Source organism: Pempheris klunzingeri, chromosome 9 (assembly GCF_042242105.1).
Source record: "Pempheris klunzingeri isolate RE-2024b chromosome 9, fPemKlu1.hap1, whole genome shotgun sequence".
Classification (NCBI taxonomy): domain Eukaryota; kingdom Metazoa; phylum Chordata; class Actinopteri; order Acropomatiformes; family Pempheridae; genus Pempheris; species Pempheris klunzingeri.
Window position 1 is genome coordinate 15848955 of NC_092020.1, and position 17999 is coordinate 15866953.

General features: G+C 42.6%; 2 protein-coding genes across 10 annotated transcripts in view; one reads left to right on the forward strand and one right to left on the reverse strand.

Moving 5' to 3' along the window:
• Positions 1–17999, reverse strand: part of macrod1 (mono-ADP ribosylhydrolase 1) — a 114212-nt gene that overhangs the window by 76672 nt on the left and 19541 nt on the right. The window lies entirely within an intron of this gene.
• flrt1b (fibronectin leucine rich transmembrane protein 1b) lies at positions 12517–14715 on the forward strand. The gene has a single exon (XM_070837127.1). The coding sequence runs from the start codon at positions 12517–12519 to the stop codon at positions 14713–14715; it is 2199 nt and encodes a 732-aa protein (XP_070693228.1).

The window sequence follows — 17999 nt, forward strand, 5'->3', positions numbered from 1 at the left end:
TTAATCTATATGCCCTGTGTTAACCTACTACTTCCCAGCTGGCTTGCTACCAGACATGACATGAAGGAAAATTGTGTTTTTAAAACAAGATAATAGATAGATGACCTATAATTTAATGGCTATTCAAATATTTGTGAATCATGGCCCATCCGTACTCTAAGGACACATTGTCAGTCACAACAACCTTAAATGTAAAGAGCTGTTGTGGACAAATGCAGCAGGAAGACGTTGGTGGGGTCCAAGTGGAGGAGACAGTCCAGCAGATGTTTGTTAAAGTCAGACACAAAACACAAGAAATCACAGAGAGCATCAAAATCTAATAGAGCATGGGCAAAGCAAGCGCTTACACTGTCGGGAGTTTGGGATTTTAACTGAAACATTTCGACTGACAGGATTGAATATTTTTGCTTTTTTTTGTATAATTTATTTCTTTAAATAGACTATCTGTCTGCAACAGACACAATTCTTCATCCTTCGTCTTTTTTCAGGCTCTGAATCTCCTAGTAGATAATCTTAGACGTAAACAAAAACACAGACTTAAACTAACCTTTGCCCAGCTCTTGTAAAAAGCAATGATGACAGAGAAGAAAAAAGAAGCAAACAGAGAGAGAATCTGAGGTAGAAAAGGAAACACAGATGCCCAGAAAAGAAGAAAAGTAGAAAGACAACTAGAGGAAGGGCTGGGAAATAGAGGAAGACAACAAAAATGGACTAAAAACATAGAATCTAAAAAGAGAATCTAAAAAAAGAGTACAAAACAGGAAGAGAAGGTGTTGAAGGAGGATGAATGTCAGCAAAAAAACATGTCACAACCATCTAAATAATGTACAGATGCCACTTAACACCTTCCAGCAGGTTGAAGAAGGCGGCCGACTGTATAAGCAAATTCAGAGATAATTGACCTCAACACTATTCTGAGTGAGAGGAGAGATGTAGGGAAGCAAAGAGAGACAGAAGAAGAGATTGTAACATGGTGTGAACTGCCATAGAGAGTAAGTGGGAAGTAGTGTTGTCACAGTGCATAATAGTGTTGCTATCATTATCACTGGCTAGAAGAACAAAGAGTGGAGAGGTGGTGTGTTTGTGTGTGAAGGAGAAAATGTCAGTTCACTGGTTAAAAGAGCAACAAAAGTGTGTGTGTGTGTACGCAAGTAAAAGAGACTGAGTGTGACTGTGACTGTGTCTGTGTGTGTGTCTGAAAGTGTGGAGAAGATCTGAGTAACTTTGTATGAGTGTATTTGTGCGTAAGAGGTGTCCATTTTAGAGCAGCAGCTGCTGATGGAGGGTGGTGGCGCACAAACCACCCGGGCACAGATCTGCCTTATGAAAGCTGATAGTGTCAAAATGTTATTGACTGTGTTAAACACATTTGTCTTGACATTTATGAGCACTGTGACATTTTTTCATCTCCGTGTGTACAACAACAAAAGTGCTGTAATTTTTAGAGCGCTGCCTCACATTCCTGCCATCGTACTTTGACGGATTTCATTGCTTAGCTGAAAGCTAAGCGGCAAAAAAAGAACAACAAAGGAACAACATTTCACTGTGGATTACATTTTACGCAGCTTTTATCACATAAAATGGATCAAATATGGCATAAACAAAATACAAACATTAGTGCATGCCACTTATAAGATACTGTACCCCTGTGTTAAAGGAGTGCACTTACATCATCTCTAAATACATCTGAGAGTGACTGAGACTGAGTCATAGGTGGATTAATGCTCAACTTACTAGAGGGCTGTTGTACGGCTTGTTGTACATGTTTCTTTTTAGTGATATTATTTTCTGCTCCAAATCTGGATGATGCACTAAGCGGGTAGGCAGCATGAGTGTCCATGTTACATCCAATCAGATTATTTGGCACAGTTATGTTGCTTTGCATGCAGCCATTTGTGGACCATTATTACCCTTTGCGGAGGAAGTGTTTGCTGAGCTGGGAATAGGAACAGTTTAAAGAGTTTAAAGAATAAAGTTGGAAATATTTTATGTTTTTCATATGGTCTACAGATGGCATGAAGCCACATTCCTCTGTGGTGTAGACATTTACATTGAATTACATTCATTTTGCAGACTTACAACTAAAAATCTCCATAGGAACTCTCCTCAGGAACAAGAGAGATATCATCATAAAGTGTATTAGCTACACTGTTGTCGAAAATTATTAAAAGCAAATTAATGAGCCACACTGTTACATTGGATGACATGTTTTTTCATGAACATGGACACTTTTGTTTATTTTGAGGCCACGTACGCTGTCCTGCTGCTGTAAACACTCACCAGTAAACCAAATGTTTGTTAATCCACGTCTGAAAATAGTCCCCAACAAAAAGCATTATTTACTCCTGTCAGAGTAACATTGTAGGAAATGTTTTAGCCTCTTTTTAAAAATGAAACTATACATTTGTGATCAGTTTTTTAAAGAATTGTGTCTTCAGCAGAAACAAATGGGCTTAGGACTGAGAGCCACAGACTGCTTAGGAGGGTTAGAAACACATTGTTGGTTTTGGTCTTTTCTTTGGACTTTGTTGGCAGTAAGAAAATTAGAAAAACGCCAGCCTTGTCCTTTCAATCGCTTGCCCATTGCAGCTAATTGATGAGGAGTATAGCCAACCCCCGGTGTGCGTTACAGCCGAGTGCCTCCCTTCAGATCTTTGCTGCTTATCCCTCCTCTGTCACTTTCCTCGTCTCTCTCCTTCTCTGCCCCTCCCTCTCATGCTAAATGGAAGCTGTGTGTTGCTGTGTTAGAAAGCTAGTCACATCCCACTCACTCTTCTTTTTAGCCCCTCTAAGAGTCTCTCCGTCTCTGTTTTTCATTTCCCACCTCTACCTCTCTCCCTGTCTATCCTTGACACTCTCTCTCTGTCTTTTTCCTCTCCTGCTCTGCTCCCTCTAGCCTTCGTTCTGTCCACGCCGACACCCTCGACTGAGTCTGCCGGAGTCATGGCCTTCAGAGCCTGACAAGAATTCAGTGCCTGCATCTGCGTGTGTGTGCAAGTGCGAGTGTGTGTGAGTGAGTGTGTGTGTGTGTGTGTGTGTGTGTGTGTGTGTGTGTGTGTGTTTGTAACCGTGTCTTCAAGCATAGATGAAATATGAGCTGTTAAATATGAATGCTGGGTTATGTTCCGATGCCATGTAGTCATGTCACTCATGCATGGAGGAGTAGTAAAAACGTGCATGCACATAAGCGCGCACACAGTGTGTATGACAAGTAACTGCAGAGCTTCTGTGGTATTATTCTGCATCACATTTGCTATCCATTTGTCTGTGATACTTGCCACACGCAGTCACTCACTCACACACACACACACACACTCACTCACACACACAGGCCCTGGATTCAGGCTTCACTGACTTTAAACCTTGCTCAGGCTGACAGTAATTTCTGCCTCCAAATTACATTCCAATGGCTTCATAAATCTGCTGCCTCCTCCTCCGCTTCTTTCTCTTTCCCCCGTCTTCCTGCCTCTGCTTCTCTATCTTCCCCTCTTCTCTGCCATCTCTTCCTCTCTCCCTCTTTCTCCAGCCTCACTTCATTTTTCCTGTATAAACCTCCTCCCTCCTCCTTCCCTCTCCGCCTCTATTTCACCATCTCTCTTTCTCCCTTCCTCTCGTTCTCTCTCCTTCCCCCCTATCACTTGTTTTCTCGTTTCCCCACACTCTGTCTCTCTGGCGCTGGCTCAGTAAATGAGAAACAGGGAGGCAGAGATGGGGAGGTTACGTGTGCGGGGTAGTTAAACAGTCACGCTCACACACATAAATCCATACAGATACATACGCACACCTACACAAACACAGACGTACGCACACACACATGCACACTCACAGATGTGCTCCCAAAGAAATGTGTAAATACACACGTACAAGAGCACACATCCACAGTCAACATCATAAACAGCACATTACTCTTTGATTGAAAGACAAGCATTTGTGCTGCCATATATTTGCCGTGCCTCTAAATTGACTTGTGCGAGTGTACTTGTGCACGCACACACACAATCTCATGCATACACGTGTGCACACACATAGCAGTTTTAATGAGAGTGTTCATTTTACAGATAGTGCCTCTAGGTGAAATAATTGCCAATGTTGGACCCTGATGGCTGGTCCAAGTGTTCTCAGGCCAGTTGTCTTTATGGGCCGTGGCGGGCCACAAACACACCCCTCGTCTCCCTCGCTGCCGCTTTAACTGCTGCTCTGCTGAAGTCGACACGCACACACGTGATGAAGACATGGGCATATTATGCATAAGCACACAATGTAGACACCAACTTACGCATTAACACTAAGCACACACATACACATGCGCCAAGGCAGAGGCCAGCAGAGAACAATAGGGCCGTCTGACAATGGGGCTCAGAGGAATTCTCTCCTCCATATTAATATTCAGCAGAGTGGATGTAGAGAGAGTGTGTGTCAGCAGGGACGCATGCTCATCAACCTCGCTAACACTGGGGTTAGTCAGCCTCAAGATTACAAAGTACTCAGACTTTGGTCCCCAGCCCCATAACTATTAATCCCTAGCTTCTACTCCCTCACTTCCTATCTCCTTGCTCCCTACAGCGCACAGAGCGAGCACACTGCCAAGTATCGCAGCTGTCACTTTTCTTTGCTTTCCATTTTCTGAATTACACCAAACAGCCTGATGGAGCAAAGGGTCGATGGAAACGGAGATTTGATATTGTCAATTTCCTGCTGCCACCAACTACAATGTTTTAAATTTGTAGTAATGCAGGTAAAAGGTCATCTGGAGGAGAATCTGCTAACACAAAATATTTCTGATGTTTATTTTTGTCTTTCACCAGAGCCTTCGTAGTCAGATTACCATTATTTCCTCTTGTATTGTCTTAATGTTAAATACGTAATTAGGTATGCAAGTAAAGCCACCTGTAGTTCCCCTGTAAATTTTACATCCATCTATAAATTGTAACTACTAACAACGCACATATAAATGCCATTTCTGAACATATGTTCTCTCCATCTGGAAATCTGTAAGGACATGAACATTCTTTTGTTGGGACTAGCTACACTGGGGCCTTCAGTAGCCGTGGGCTCAGATGCAGATGCACTGTGTTTATATGTTTATACTTGTGTATTTATTCTAAGTTTATTCAGTTGTGTTATCATCAGCCTTCTCTATTAGCCCTCCCATAAAGCACAGAAAAGGAGCTAATATTTGATCGTTACTGTACAAAAGAACGAGGAAAACAAAACAGCAAGAGCTTTTGGACCGCAAATAAGCCACAATGAAAGTCACATACTGTTGCGTGCCTGTAGGCTACACAGTTGTCATTGACTGGCTCGCAAGAGCAGAGTGATTTCTGTCCCCCTGAGGAATGAGACATTCACTGCGCTCTCTGTTATGCAGGAAAAAACAAGTACGACAGAAAAGAAGCACAGTGAAGGGCCAGTCAGAAATGTTTTTGACCTCGACACGATGCCAGTCACCTGCCCAAAACTGCTCTCTTTAAAATCGCCTGTAATCCTCACTGGCAGCGCGAGTGTTATGAGACAGTAGAAATAATATGCAGGAGCTGTTTTGTAGGAGTTTGGTTTCTTATTCAGTTTTAACTATTCAAAGAAAAATGTTGAGATGTTTGACACTTTATCACTGAATAACTGGCATGATTCAAATACTTGCTCCTTGTCAGCATCCCCTTATTGTTTTACATCACTGTAGGTCACTCACCAGTGTTTCATAATCACATTTTTTCTTAATGTCCTAATGTTACTAGAAAACAGTAACTAGTTACTAGTTACTGTGACTTGAACACCTGATGGCTACAACTTGAGTGTGTATAGCAACAATTGACAGTTTTATTTTTTGAGAAAAGACGCTCCATAATGTCTATTCCAAGGCTGCAGTGAATTCTTTTCATCTTATTTATCAATTAATCAATTAAATCATATGTTATTGATTAATCAAAAGAGAAAAGGCCCATTGCAGGTTCCTGAAGACAGAGTTGACATATTTAAACTGCTTGTTTTGTCTGTCATACAGTCCCAAACAGAAAGACATTCATTTTGCTATCATAGACCAAGAAAGGTAACAAATATTTACACTTTAAAAGCCACAACCAGTTCATTTTTATTATTTGTATTTTAAAAAAAATATTGAAATCATTAAATAATTATCAACTGTGATTTTCTGCCATTCAGCTGTTCCATGTCAGGTGATTTTCATTTTTTGTATTTATTCTAAATACATATAACTGCCATGAAAAACAGTGACTCACCATCTTTAATTTTTTTTTTTTTTTTTTTTTTGACAGCCTAAATTCAGTGAAACTTCACACAGTTGTTGATCTCACATTTTCTATGTTGTCTGAATTTGAATGTGAATGAGGGTGCTGCTAAGACACTTGACAATGTCAATGTCTACAGTTTTCTAGTGAGCATGCTTTTACAACTCAACCCATTAACATCAAAGGCACGAAAATTGTATAAAAGAGGAGATAAACTCAAAGAGAACTCAAAGCTCCTCGAGATCCAGTGAAAGACAGCTGGCTGCATGTCAAGGTGTATCCATTTACCTTTGAAAGGTTTTCTCTCTTAGGGAGGTTAATGTATATATTCAGAGGCTGGATAAATCTTGGCTATTAATAGGGAGATACTTCCTTTGAAAAGTGGTGTAGTTGTTGTGTGTAGTTTTGACTAACAGAAGTCAGTCCTCTAACCTTCCTCAAATATGCTTCTCAGATACTCTTCTAAATGCTTAGTGTCTAGCTTTTGCCTCCTAACGCCCTGCTCTGATACATGCTCCCTAATGCTTCCTATTTATATACACACTCCCCCTAGCTAGGCTTGCCTCTGAAAACCCATCACAAAAAGTTTTAAGGACAGCCTCGACATTATACAGATATAGCTTCACATATTGATGTCTAATGGGCAGTGGCAGCGAGCTGTGGAAATGCTGCTGATGTTCAATATTCACATCTTGTCCAATGCAGGCAGACATTTTGCCTGCGGTAGGCAAAGATTAGTGCAGAGTGTAAGGGTAGTTTTGGACCAGACACTGCAACCAATTAAGGGGACTTGCTTTAAAACGACAGTTACAGTTATTAAAGGTGACATCTGCTGCTAATATATGACTGATGACATCCAATTAAAAGCATTCGTTTGAATTTTGATTCGACTTCAAAGCCTTGGCCTACACAATACTAACACATGGAGATTATATTATTTTGAAGTATTGCACATCAATTAATCAGTTGCAAATGAATGGAATAATAAAGGTTTTAGTATTTTGTAATGTTCTTACAGCACCAAACAAGAGGCTTATTATACAGCTAAGCTGTCCTTGAACAAAACCATTATCTAATTTCTCCTTAAATGCCAATCACAAAGTCAACGCAGAATGCAAACAATGTCTATTTAGCATTCTGTCCCATCTCGAGCCGTTTTCATTACGCACGTTAGCTGCACTCTACACATATAAATCAGTTTACTATGCCACAAACTGGTTATCAGAGTGGAGCTGTTTTTGTAAAAAGGACTATTTATCTCACCACACGCTGCCCTATTTCATTCCACACTAACCACCTAAATACCTAACTAACGTGCACACCCAGTCAGACACATTCCTTTCCATTTGTGGAGCCACTTAAAACACCAAACCTAAAATAAAAACACACATCATCACCCAGAGTTTATGATATATGGTGCACAATTTATAGACGGTTTTAAATACCCTCCAAGGATACAAACACGTGCAGACATAAGCCTGTTGACCAACTTCTTCTGAGCCACAGCATGTGTCCTTTAAAAATGAAAATGAGGACGGCTTTATTTGTCTCTATTTGTGTTTAAGCAAACTGCATGATAATTTCCCAGTTGGCTATGTAGTCTACTTACTCTGGGATGAAGTGAAAAGGCGAATGTGAGCAGCAAAGCAGTTAATGGCCTTGATGAATCTGTCTCTGTACACTCAGTATGTCTGATGAAAACCTTATATTTCTAAAGCCAGTGTTCACTGGGGGGTTTGTTTCTGCACACGCGATACAGGCACTTAGCGCGTGGTGGTTAATGAAAGCTCCAAAGCTTTGTGTGCGAAAAAAAAAAAAAAACAGATATAAAACATGAAGTTAACTTAATGGGAGGTTTGTGTCCGTTGGGAGCTTAGTGTTGCGCATATGCAGCATTGACCTTCAGGAAGTATTTTCACGAGGTACTTAATTTTAAAAGGTATAACTGTTCTGATGGGGATAATTATTTAGCCAGTACCTTTTAGTATTCCATATTGTGCCAACGTTGAAACCCAAAATTACATCTTGGCGTCACTTAAAGAAAGCTGGTCTTAAAAAATGAAGACAGGAAAGGATTTCATTTATGCAGCTCCTTAAAAGCACCTCAATTTTTTAATTTATTTAAGCAATGACGACGTGTAAGCTTCTGTGCCAATATTTGAATATGTTTGGAGTGTAAGTGTTGAAGTTTAAGGTAATGACAGATGTGATATGAGATAACTGAACTATACAACAGGCAATGCTGTATTTCTTGCCATTATTGCCTTGAAAATTTTGGATTCAGTTAATAATAAAAGCTAAACTAGCTAAAGGGCTCACTACTGACAGGCTCTGGTTTCATGTCTGATGTGTTACAAATGGCCCATTGTGTGTGGTTTTAAGAAGGATTTTCTACTTTCTAAATTTCTCAAATACTTTGTTATCCTAATTCGCTGCATCTCCAAATGAAAATTCTAATACTGCTCTCGTCTGCTGTCTCTTCTCAGGCTGGCGCTCACTAACACTCAGCCAGCTGTCCTGCTGAAGCAGACACCAGTCAAGTCTACCTTGAGGATACTAGACGGCAGTCCATTTCTCTTAACCTGTGAGAACTTTTCACACTGAGCCACTGGCCATCACAGCGCCGCTCAGAGCGGACTACTTACAGTACACACTGTAAGTAGTCTTGGTTCGCTGCCTCTGAAGATATTCTATGTGAACTGAAAAGGAAGCTATCAAAGATTTAACAGAGGAGAGTGAGGCTGAAACTGAGAGGGGAGGAGATTTCACCCTGAGAACTCCAGCAGCCTTTATTCTGCACCGGGCCAGCCTGTCCATCACAGCCTCAAACATACTCATTACTGTCACTGAAATTCATGTTTTAGTAATAAATTATAATACAACCAACAATAGATCAAAATTTCATGAGGACTCTTTTTGGAAGCTTTTTCTGAGCTGTGGAAATATAACTTCTCTCTCCTTGCTGCTCATTAACTACAACCCCTACCTGGTTATTCAAAGCAAGTGTACCACAGCAACGCACTATTTTTGAATGACCCACTGCTTGCATGAGTATCCAGGATTGCTTTTGACTTCGAAGAAGGACCCTTGAGCCCTAAACCATCTTCTGACTGTCTGCCCAACTGTAGCATTTGGTTGCGGAGAGGTGGTTTCAGAATTAGGCCTCTGGACGCCTGTTGAAGATGACTTGAGTTGGCAGGCCTAAAAGCCCCTTACCCCAGAGAGAGGAAGAGCTTGGCAGTAGACACACACACAAAACACAACACAGAAATGTGGGTGCAGAGGCGGCTTTGAGCCATGCTGGTGTTGCTGCTCGCCGAGCCCTGGAGTACAGGCTATCATCATCCCTATCATCATTCACCCAAGCTGAGGAAGATTCGACGGCCCCAAGGAGCGAGGCTGTACTCCTGAACGACTCAAAAAAAACTGGGAAACCGTGCTAACACAGAGAGATCCACCACTACATCCACAGTCACACAAGGACACACTAATACTCCTCTCTACAGATCCTTGATACAGGAAAAACAAAGCTGCGGCGGACGTGAAAGGAACAGAGACTGAGCAGGTTAGCAAGCCCTCTGCAATCGCATCCTGGGTCGCTCAGACCTTTTGCACATGCACTTTGTTCCTGCATTCACACTTACATCTTGCTTTCAGCCACATGACAGGTAAAAAAACACAAACACACACTGGCTCCAGCAAAAGCTTTTATTTCAGAACATGATTGAAATGTTAGGAGGGGGGGGGGTTGCCACAAGGGGAGAGAAAGGCGAGAAATCTGAGGTCTTGAGGGAGTGAGAAACAGAATGGGGAGGAAAGAAGAGGTGGGGGGTCTCCTGCATCTAAATGAAAAAGAGAAACTAAGTCGCCATGGAGGAGAAGGGAGAGGAGGTCTGAGCAGTAGGACTGACGCAGAGCTGATTGATCCAATCTCAGTGTGTAGGAATCAGTGGACGACTGGAGAGGAAACGATAACAGAGGATTAGAAAGAGTGAGAAGCAGGGCAGGAGAGGAGGAGGATGACTACACGGACACTTCAGTAAACAAACCTGAGAGTGGATATAATGAAAGATTATAACAGGGAGGAGGAGCTGGTGGGTGGACGGGAAAGGTAGATGGCGCGAAAGATAGAGATGCAGAGAGGAGAGCGTCATAAGAGAGAGTGACAGTTGGAGAGAGTGAGAGAACGAGCCACGGAGGGAAGAAGGCAGAAAATCTAAGGATCATTAAGAAGACGTGTCGATAGGAAACCTTGGCATGTAGGCAAAAACACACATACAGGTTTGTGCCAAGTGGATGTTTATGAAAGGGAAGTGGGGATAGTGTGGTACCAAAGCATATGCTAGTTGATATTCATAGAGCATTCCCAATATGGTCTCAGCTCCTACCTTGACACCCCCTCCTGTGTGCATGTGTTCCTCTCCCTTACTTTTTCTGTCGCTCAAATGCTTGGAAATAGTCAGATTTAAGCTAAAAATACTATTAAGAAAGGAGAAAAATGAAGCCCAGGTCCATGTAGAATTACTGCGCACACTCCTTCTTGCCATTATATATCAAATATTTCCAGTGCTGAGCTGAGACCGGAGCTGGTTGTTGTTGATGCAGATCTCTTTCGTACATACACACTTAAAGATGCACACACAAGCATGTACAGGTACACAAATGTAGCTATTTTTATGCATATCCTACAGAAAAAAAACTACACCCAACTATTCTGCTTTTTGCAGAAAACTCAGCCTGCTACTGACTTGAGTCTTCACTGCCAGGAACTCATTTCCCCTCTCCTCCTCTGACTGACTGTCCAACTCTCCATCTGTCTCCTCGCCTCCCTCCCTTCCTCCTTCCTCTCTTCTATTGTTGCCATCTCTTGCTTGCTTTGCATGGATTTTGACTGCAGCCAAGGGGCAATTTTGCATCGAGCGCCGAGTTCACATACGAACACATACATGCGTGCACAGAAGGGGAGTTAAAAAAAAAAAAAAAACTTGCCTTCAGAGGATTTGTTTATCAAATGTGCTGTCAAATCATGTCAGGCATTTCACGTCAGGGCACATTTTCCAGCCCTAGGCTACTCAAAAGAATGGATTCAAACAAGAATACGCCACAATGTAATTTCCACAACTTTCACCACCCTATATTATTCATATTCTATAAATAGTGTGCAATGAATGTGAGTGCACAGAGATCATTTTATCTGAATTGTAAATTCATGTTACTGATGTTGGTGTCAGGGATTCGCTAGGAGACAAGTCATAATACATCAACCAAGGAACATATTAATGTTGCAGAAAAATGCTTCTCTGTAAAACATCTCGCTAAAACATTTCTTGGGATTTCAGAACCACTTTCCTGAATAATTAATACAAATTTCACGAACAATAACAGCCAAGAGAAAACATGCATTATACATGTCAGCTTGCACTGAGACTCTGTTCTGTATGTGAATGCCTTGTGTTGGGTGTGTTTACTTATTTGTATGTGCATTTCTCTGTGCGTGTTTCGGTCATAGCGTCCAACAGACGCCTTGTGTTTTTGAATATACAGTCAGGAATTCCGAAATTCTGCTTTTTTTGTTTCTCCATTTAGTGTCCATCCATTCTCTTTGTAATGCCATTGCAGGGTTAGACATAATGCAGTCACAACAAGTGTACCACTTTTATTATCTTAAAAGCTATCAACAGCACAGTGGGCAATTAATCTGATTTCTTTCTCCACAATCTCTCCTCGATTTTAGTTTCATTTCACTCACTCCATTTCAGTTAATCTCCCCGGAAAGAAAATCTTCCTCCCTTATTTTCTCTCCCTGCAACTGTCACTGTCCAATTTTCTCCATTTCTATCATCCTTTTGCTTTCTCCGATTCTTGTAATCTTCCTCATCCGCTCACTCCACCGTTCATCACACTCTATGCCTCTACATGTCCGTTTGTCTTCTGCTTGGTCGCTCTGACCCATATAATAATGGACAGTCCCTCTGCAGTATGTCTGACTATTCAACCCCCAAATCTTCTCCACTTTACAGATAAAAAAACACATTACTTTAAATTGGCAGGTAGACAATACAGCACTTCACTTAGGTCATTTTAGCGAGAGGTTAATTGTGCAGTTTGTCCTGCACTATCTTTATGTAACGTCCTTTTGTCAACAACTTCCTCTATTTTCTGTTTCAAATGTACTTGTCCTTTGATTTTAGAGTCAGTGAGTTATAGTCTCTATACTTGTTTTAATCCATTTTCCCATTTCCTCTCTTTAAATCAGGAGCTGTGAACCAACATGGCAGCTGAGAGTCTTGCTGAGCTCCGTGATTGGCTCTTTCTGCTCCTCCTGTGCCTCACCTTACTGGCTGAGGTGCTGGAACTGGCAGCAGCGGCAATTGCCATGGAGACGGGCGAGGGAGACGAGGGCATTGTTTGTCCCTCAGTGTGCCGCTGTGATGTGGGTTTTGTCTACTGCAACGACCGTGGCCTCAGTTTAATTCCTCCACTACCACTAATGGCTGCCATCCTCTACTTGCAGAGCAACCGGCTGACTAACGCCGGGCTGCCTTCCTCACTGGAACGCAGCACATCCATACGAGTAATTTACTTGTATGCAAACCAGCTGGATGAATTCCCTATACACCTCCCGCCTTCTTTACGGGAGCTCCATTTGCAGGATAATAATATACGAACGTTACCGAGAGCAGCTCTAGCCAAGTTACCATTATTAGAACGTTTACACCTGGATGACAACTCTATATCCACAGTTAGCATCCAGGAGCGAGCTTTTTCTGGGACTCCACGGCTTCGACTGCTGTTTCTGTCTCGGAACCACTTGTCAAGCATCCCTGCCGGCTTGCCAGCATCCTTGGAAGAGTTGCGACTGGATGACAATAGAATCAGCACCATCCCCACACATGCCTTCCGTGGGCTCTCCTCACTGCGACGCCTGGTCCTGGATGGGAACCTGTTGGCCAACACACGCATTGCAGATGACACGTTTTCCCGACTTTCCAATCTGACTGAGCTTTCTCTTGTCAGGAATGCCCTGCAGTCTCCACCAGTCAACCTGCCTTCGGCTCACCTCGTGCGACTCCATTTGCAAGACAACGGAATGACTCACATACCACGGGGGACGTTGGACGGGATGCGGCGGCTACAAAGGCTGGACCTGTCGGGAAACAATCTCACCAGTTTGCCCCGAGGACTTCTGAAGGACACAGAAGGCCTGGAGCTGCTACTGCTGCGAGGAAACCCCTGGTACTGTGGCTGCAACCTTCGCTGGCTCCATGCCTGGCTGCACGGCAGGGGGGCAGCGGTGACAGTCAGAGGTCTGACCTGTCAAGGTCCTGAACCTGTAAGGGGCCAGACCCTCAGAGACCTAACATCCCTGATGGAGCAATGTGAAGGCCCCCCTTCTGGTCCCAGTACTGGTATGGGGATGAACCCAGCAGAAAAAGATGGAGGAAGTGAAGATGGTGTTGGAGGGGGCCAAGCAGTGGCTTCAGTCCCCCATGGCAGCACCACCACTACTTCTCTGCTGGTCCCCACACAAGGTTCCCTCTTCACCCTGCGAGCCAAGCGGCCAGGTATTGTTATGCCTCTTCCTCCTGGTGAAGGGGGGCAGGTATCTGGAGAGGCACTGGAGCTGACTGTAAAACCTCTCACTTCGGACAGTGTACTGGTGAGTTGGCTGTGCCCACAGCCGGCACCCTCCTTCCGCCTGTCGTGGCTGAGGTTGGGTAGCAGTGCAGCTCTTGGCTCCATAACAGAGACTCTGGTACCTGGAGAGAGGAGGCAGTACCTCCTCACCCAGCTCACCCCACGCTCCCATTACCTCATCTGCCTGCTGCCACTACGACAGGAGCCCTCCTTTGGGGGTTCCAGCATGGGTTCATCTAGAGCTGGCAGCATGGACACGGACAGTAAAGACTCAGCCCCGGCCTGTGCTCAGATAGAGACTGGAGACGCTCTGGTCAGCTCAGGAGGGGAGGGGTCTGATAAAGAAGGACATGACTCAGAACTAACAGCCCTGCCATTGGCTGGGATCATAGGGGGTGCCACAGCATTGGTTAGCCTGCTGTTAATCTTTGGCATCTTCTGCTGGTATGGACAGAGAGCAGGTTACGTGTCCGGCGACTCAGGCTCATACAGCAGGGGCCGGGGTGGAAAACATTATGATGACTATGTAGAGTCAGGTACCAAGAAAGACACTTCCATCTTAGAGATCAGGGCCCCTCCTGCAGGGTTTCAGATGACAGCTATGGCCCACCAGCCCCTGCAGCCTAAGCTGGAGGATGTCACCTACATCCACACCATTTTCCCCTCCTCATCTTCTTCCTCCCAAGCTAACGGGACCTACCGGAGCAGCCATGGAGCTGGCAGCCTCAATGGCACCATCCTCAGCCAAACCAGCCACCATCATGTCACTTATGGTACCAACCGCGGCTACAGAGAGGGTGGCATCCCTGACATAGATTATGCCTACACGTGATGATACAGGGACACATTTCCTGAGCCACGAATGCCAGGCACCATTTCTATGATGAAGACCCCTTGGCTGGTGGCCATTTTGTCCTTGGTTTCCAAAGTACCCTCTGTGCCTCTGCTGGTTCAATTCTGATTGGTTTGCTATGTAGAAAAGACTGATTTCTGCTGTGTTGATTGGACATTACTATTGAGTGACAGAAGTAACAGTCCTACTATACTCTGCTACTGTTTATTACAGTAGGCCCTTCTTTCAGCGCTACTTATAGTTATAAATGGTTACGTTTTCTCTTTTGGATATCTCAATGTCTTTCAAACCTACTGTTCTTCTCAGCTCATAATAATACACAGTAACTTATTTGAGGTTGATATACTAGGCTTAGCTGATTTAGCAGGAGATATATTTATAATATGGGGAAAAGGCACTTGATGTGTATAGAGATAGCTCTCATATCTTCCTACCAACTGTAAGCTCTGTGCTGTATAGATAAAAGGGATGACAGAGGGAGAAATCAATGGTTGTTATAACCCACAGATGACAATGCATCATGGTTGACATGAAAAGATGTGTTCCTAGCCCCCTCCTTTTCCTCTAGTTAACTCCCCTCCTTTTTAATTTTTCCTCCTTTCCGCCTCTTTTTTTTTTTGGCTGAGTCTCTTTCCTTTTATTTCTCTCTTGTCTTTTGTGGTGCCGTGAGCAGAGGACGACTTTGTTCTCGCCAAGGGAGCTGACAGCAGTGATAACAGTTCTGACAGAGACGGGAGACACAAACCACAGCATAGGAAGACTAATGAGAGGGGGAGAGAGAAAGAGAGGGAGAGAGAGAGAGATTAAGAGAGGGGGCTGATGGATAGATGGATGGATGCAGGGATAGAACACAGGGAGAGACAAGGGGGGAGAGAAAGAGAGAGAGAGGGGGGTGTTGTTATGGGGATGGAGATGCCGAGAGAGGTGTGTTGACTCAAGAGAGTGAAGACAGAAAAGGAGAGAAAAAGGAAGATAAGTGAAAAAAGGGCATGTGACAAATGCAGCGGTATGAGGTAAAAAAGCAGACTAAAGGAAAAGAAGATGAGGGATTGAGAAGGGAGCGGGCGGGTTAAAGAAGAGGGGTGACAACTGAAGTAGTGTGACATCATCATTCAAAAAATGGCTCAAGTTTAACCCACAGTGTTTCTTCTACTGCACTCAGCAAATACCTGAGTGATAACGGACTGCACACTTCCTTCCAGGACTGACATTTTCAGCTGCCTGTGATCATACCAAGTCAAAGACTCGTTAAATTAGATTTTTGGGGAGTTTCCCCCCCTTAAGCGTCATGTATTTTCAGCATAACATTGGGCCCATTTCCATGACTGCAAATGTTTGTAGGACAACAGGAGGAAGAGAGGAGTGGTAAGACAATCAGAGAAAAACATAAAATAGAAACAGAAAAATGGCTATCTGAAAAATCTCAGCAATTAAAAATCTCTGTCACAGAATTTAGAAAAAGCACTGCATGTACCCAGTTTCTATTGTGGTCGGATCTCATTAAATTACCTTTGCAAATGAAGTGAAAGAAACCTAATCATACATCTTATAATAGTAACCCATTATCTTCTAGAGCCTGGTTAAATCTTGTTAATTGAAAATAAGTTTTAGCAGCTAATAATGTTTTAGAGGAAGTCAGAAATATTCTGGACACTCATAACATAAAGTTGTCATTCTGTCATTGTTTTTTTTTTATTGATATTTAGGAGAAAGGTCAAAACACAAAAGAGTAGGAGTGGGCAATATGGGATCAATTATCTATCATAGTATATGTCATTTTATATTATGATATTTATATGTATTGGGATGTATTGAGTGGGAAACTCATAATAGATCAAATTACCAGACAGGAATGTCTACTTTGGGATCCAGTAACACCTGACAAATTATAGTATTTCACACGGATGAAAAAAAATAGTGTGAAATAATTTTTATTAGAAACACAACTACCTAATACAACAGACATATGACAGTGAGCGCTTCCACATTATGACAAAATATCACAGTTGACAAATTTGTAGAGCTTAAATGATTAGATAATTAAATCAGTTCAACAGAAACTTAATCAGCATTCAAAGAAATCACCCGAGGCACAAAACTGTTGAAACTGACTTTTTTAACCATTTTACAGACCAAACAATTAATCAGTCAATTGAAAAAAATATTTGCAGATTAATCAACACTAAAACCACTAAGTTGCAGCTGCACAAATTTGTATTGTTTCACAATATCTTGTCATTGCATTTCCCCACTCTACAAGGCGGCTTTTAGATTTGGAGTGTTTTCACAGTGTTTTACTTAAAAACAGCTGAAATCTCACAGTTGACCCAATGCGTCCTGTGAGGTAAAGTACATTCGTTGATTTAGGTCATCTTTTCAAGTTTCCAAGGTCTAAGTGCAGCATAGACACAGTTCTGTTTAACAGAGATCACAGCCTTTCCATTACACTGTGCAGTTCAACACACGCAAGCATACACATGGCAAGAGGGAAGCGGTACCTGCTTTCTGACTGCCTCTCCCTGGCCCCACTAATACACTTTAAGTGAGGAGGAACTTCAAAGGAAAACGCTTGCAAACAGCCAGAGATTAAAAGAGGAAGAGGAGAGGGCATAGAGAGAAAAATAAAAAGTGATGCCACAGAGGGGAGGATGGGGAGAACAGATATATATAGAGCCTGTAAGTGCTGAAACCTATCCTCACTTTCAGTAGCTCTCTTTCTGTTTTTCAACCTGCATTACTGTGTACTAGTAATATTGGAAGAGCTCCGGTGTGGGTGTTTGGATTTTTTTTCTGCATTTGTTTTTCTTTTTTTCTAAGAAGCTTCATTTCAGTCCATGCAGAAATCATTTTCCTTTATAAATGTCACCCTCAGATGTGATAATGAAAACACTCTTATGTATAAACATAAAAATGGGTGCAAAATGCTATTCCATTTATTGGTCTGTCGTCTTTTTTTCTACACAGATGAATAAAGACTTCTAAAAGGAAAAGCAGTTCTCTTTTTTGTGTGTGTGTGTGTGTGTGTGTGTGTGTGTGTGCATGCATGGCGTTCATTAAATCAGAAACAAAGGCTGGAGGTATCAAATAATGCAGTGGGATGCGGTTGAAAAAATAAAAATCAATGTAAATCTCAGATTATTAACATGATTTATCATGAGGCGGAGTGGACCTCGTTAAATCACACACACTGGATGAATACATCAGCTGCTATACGCTCCGATTTAGTTTGGAAGAATTTGCCATCCCAAAGCAGACGCATTTGT

Excerpts from the sequence above, each read along its gene's own strand:
- flrt1b (XM_070837127.1), top strand. The coding sequence starts at position 12,517 with ATGGCAGCTGAGAGTCTTGCTGAGCTCCGTGATTGGCTCTTTCTGCTC.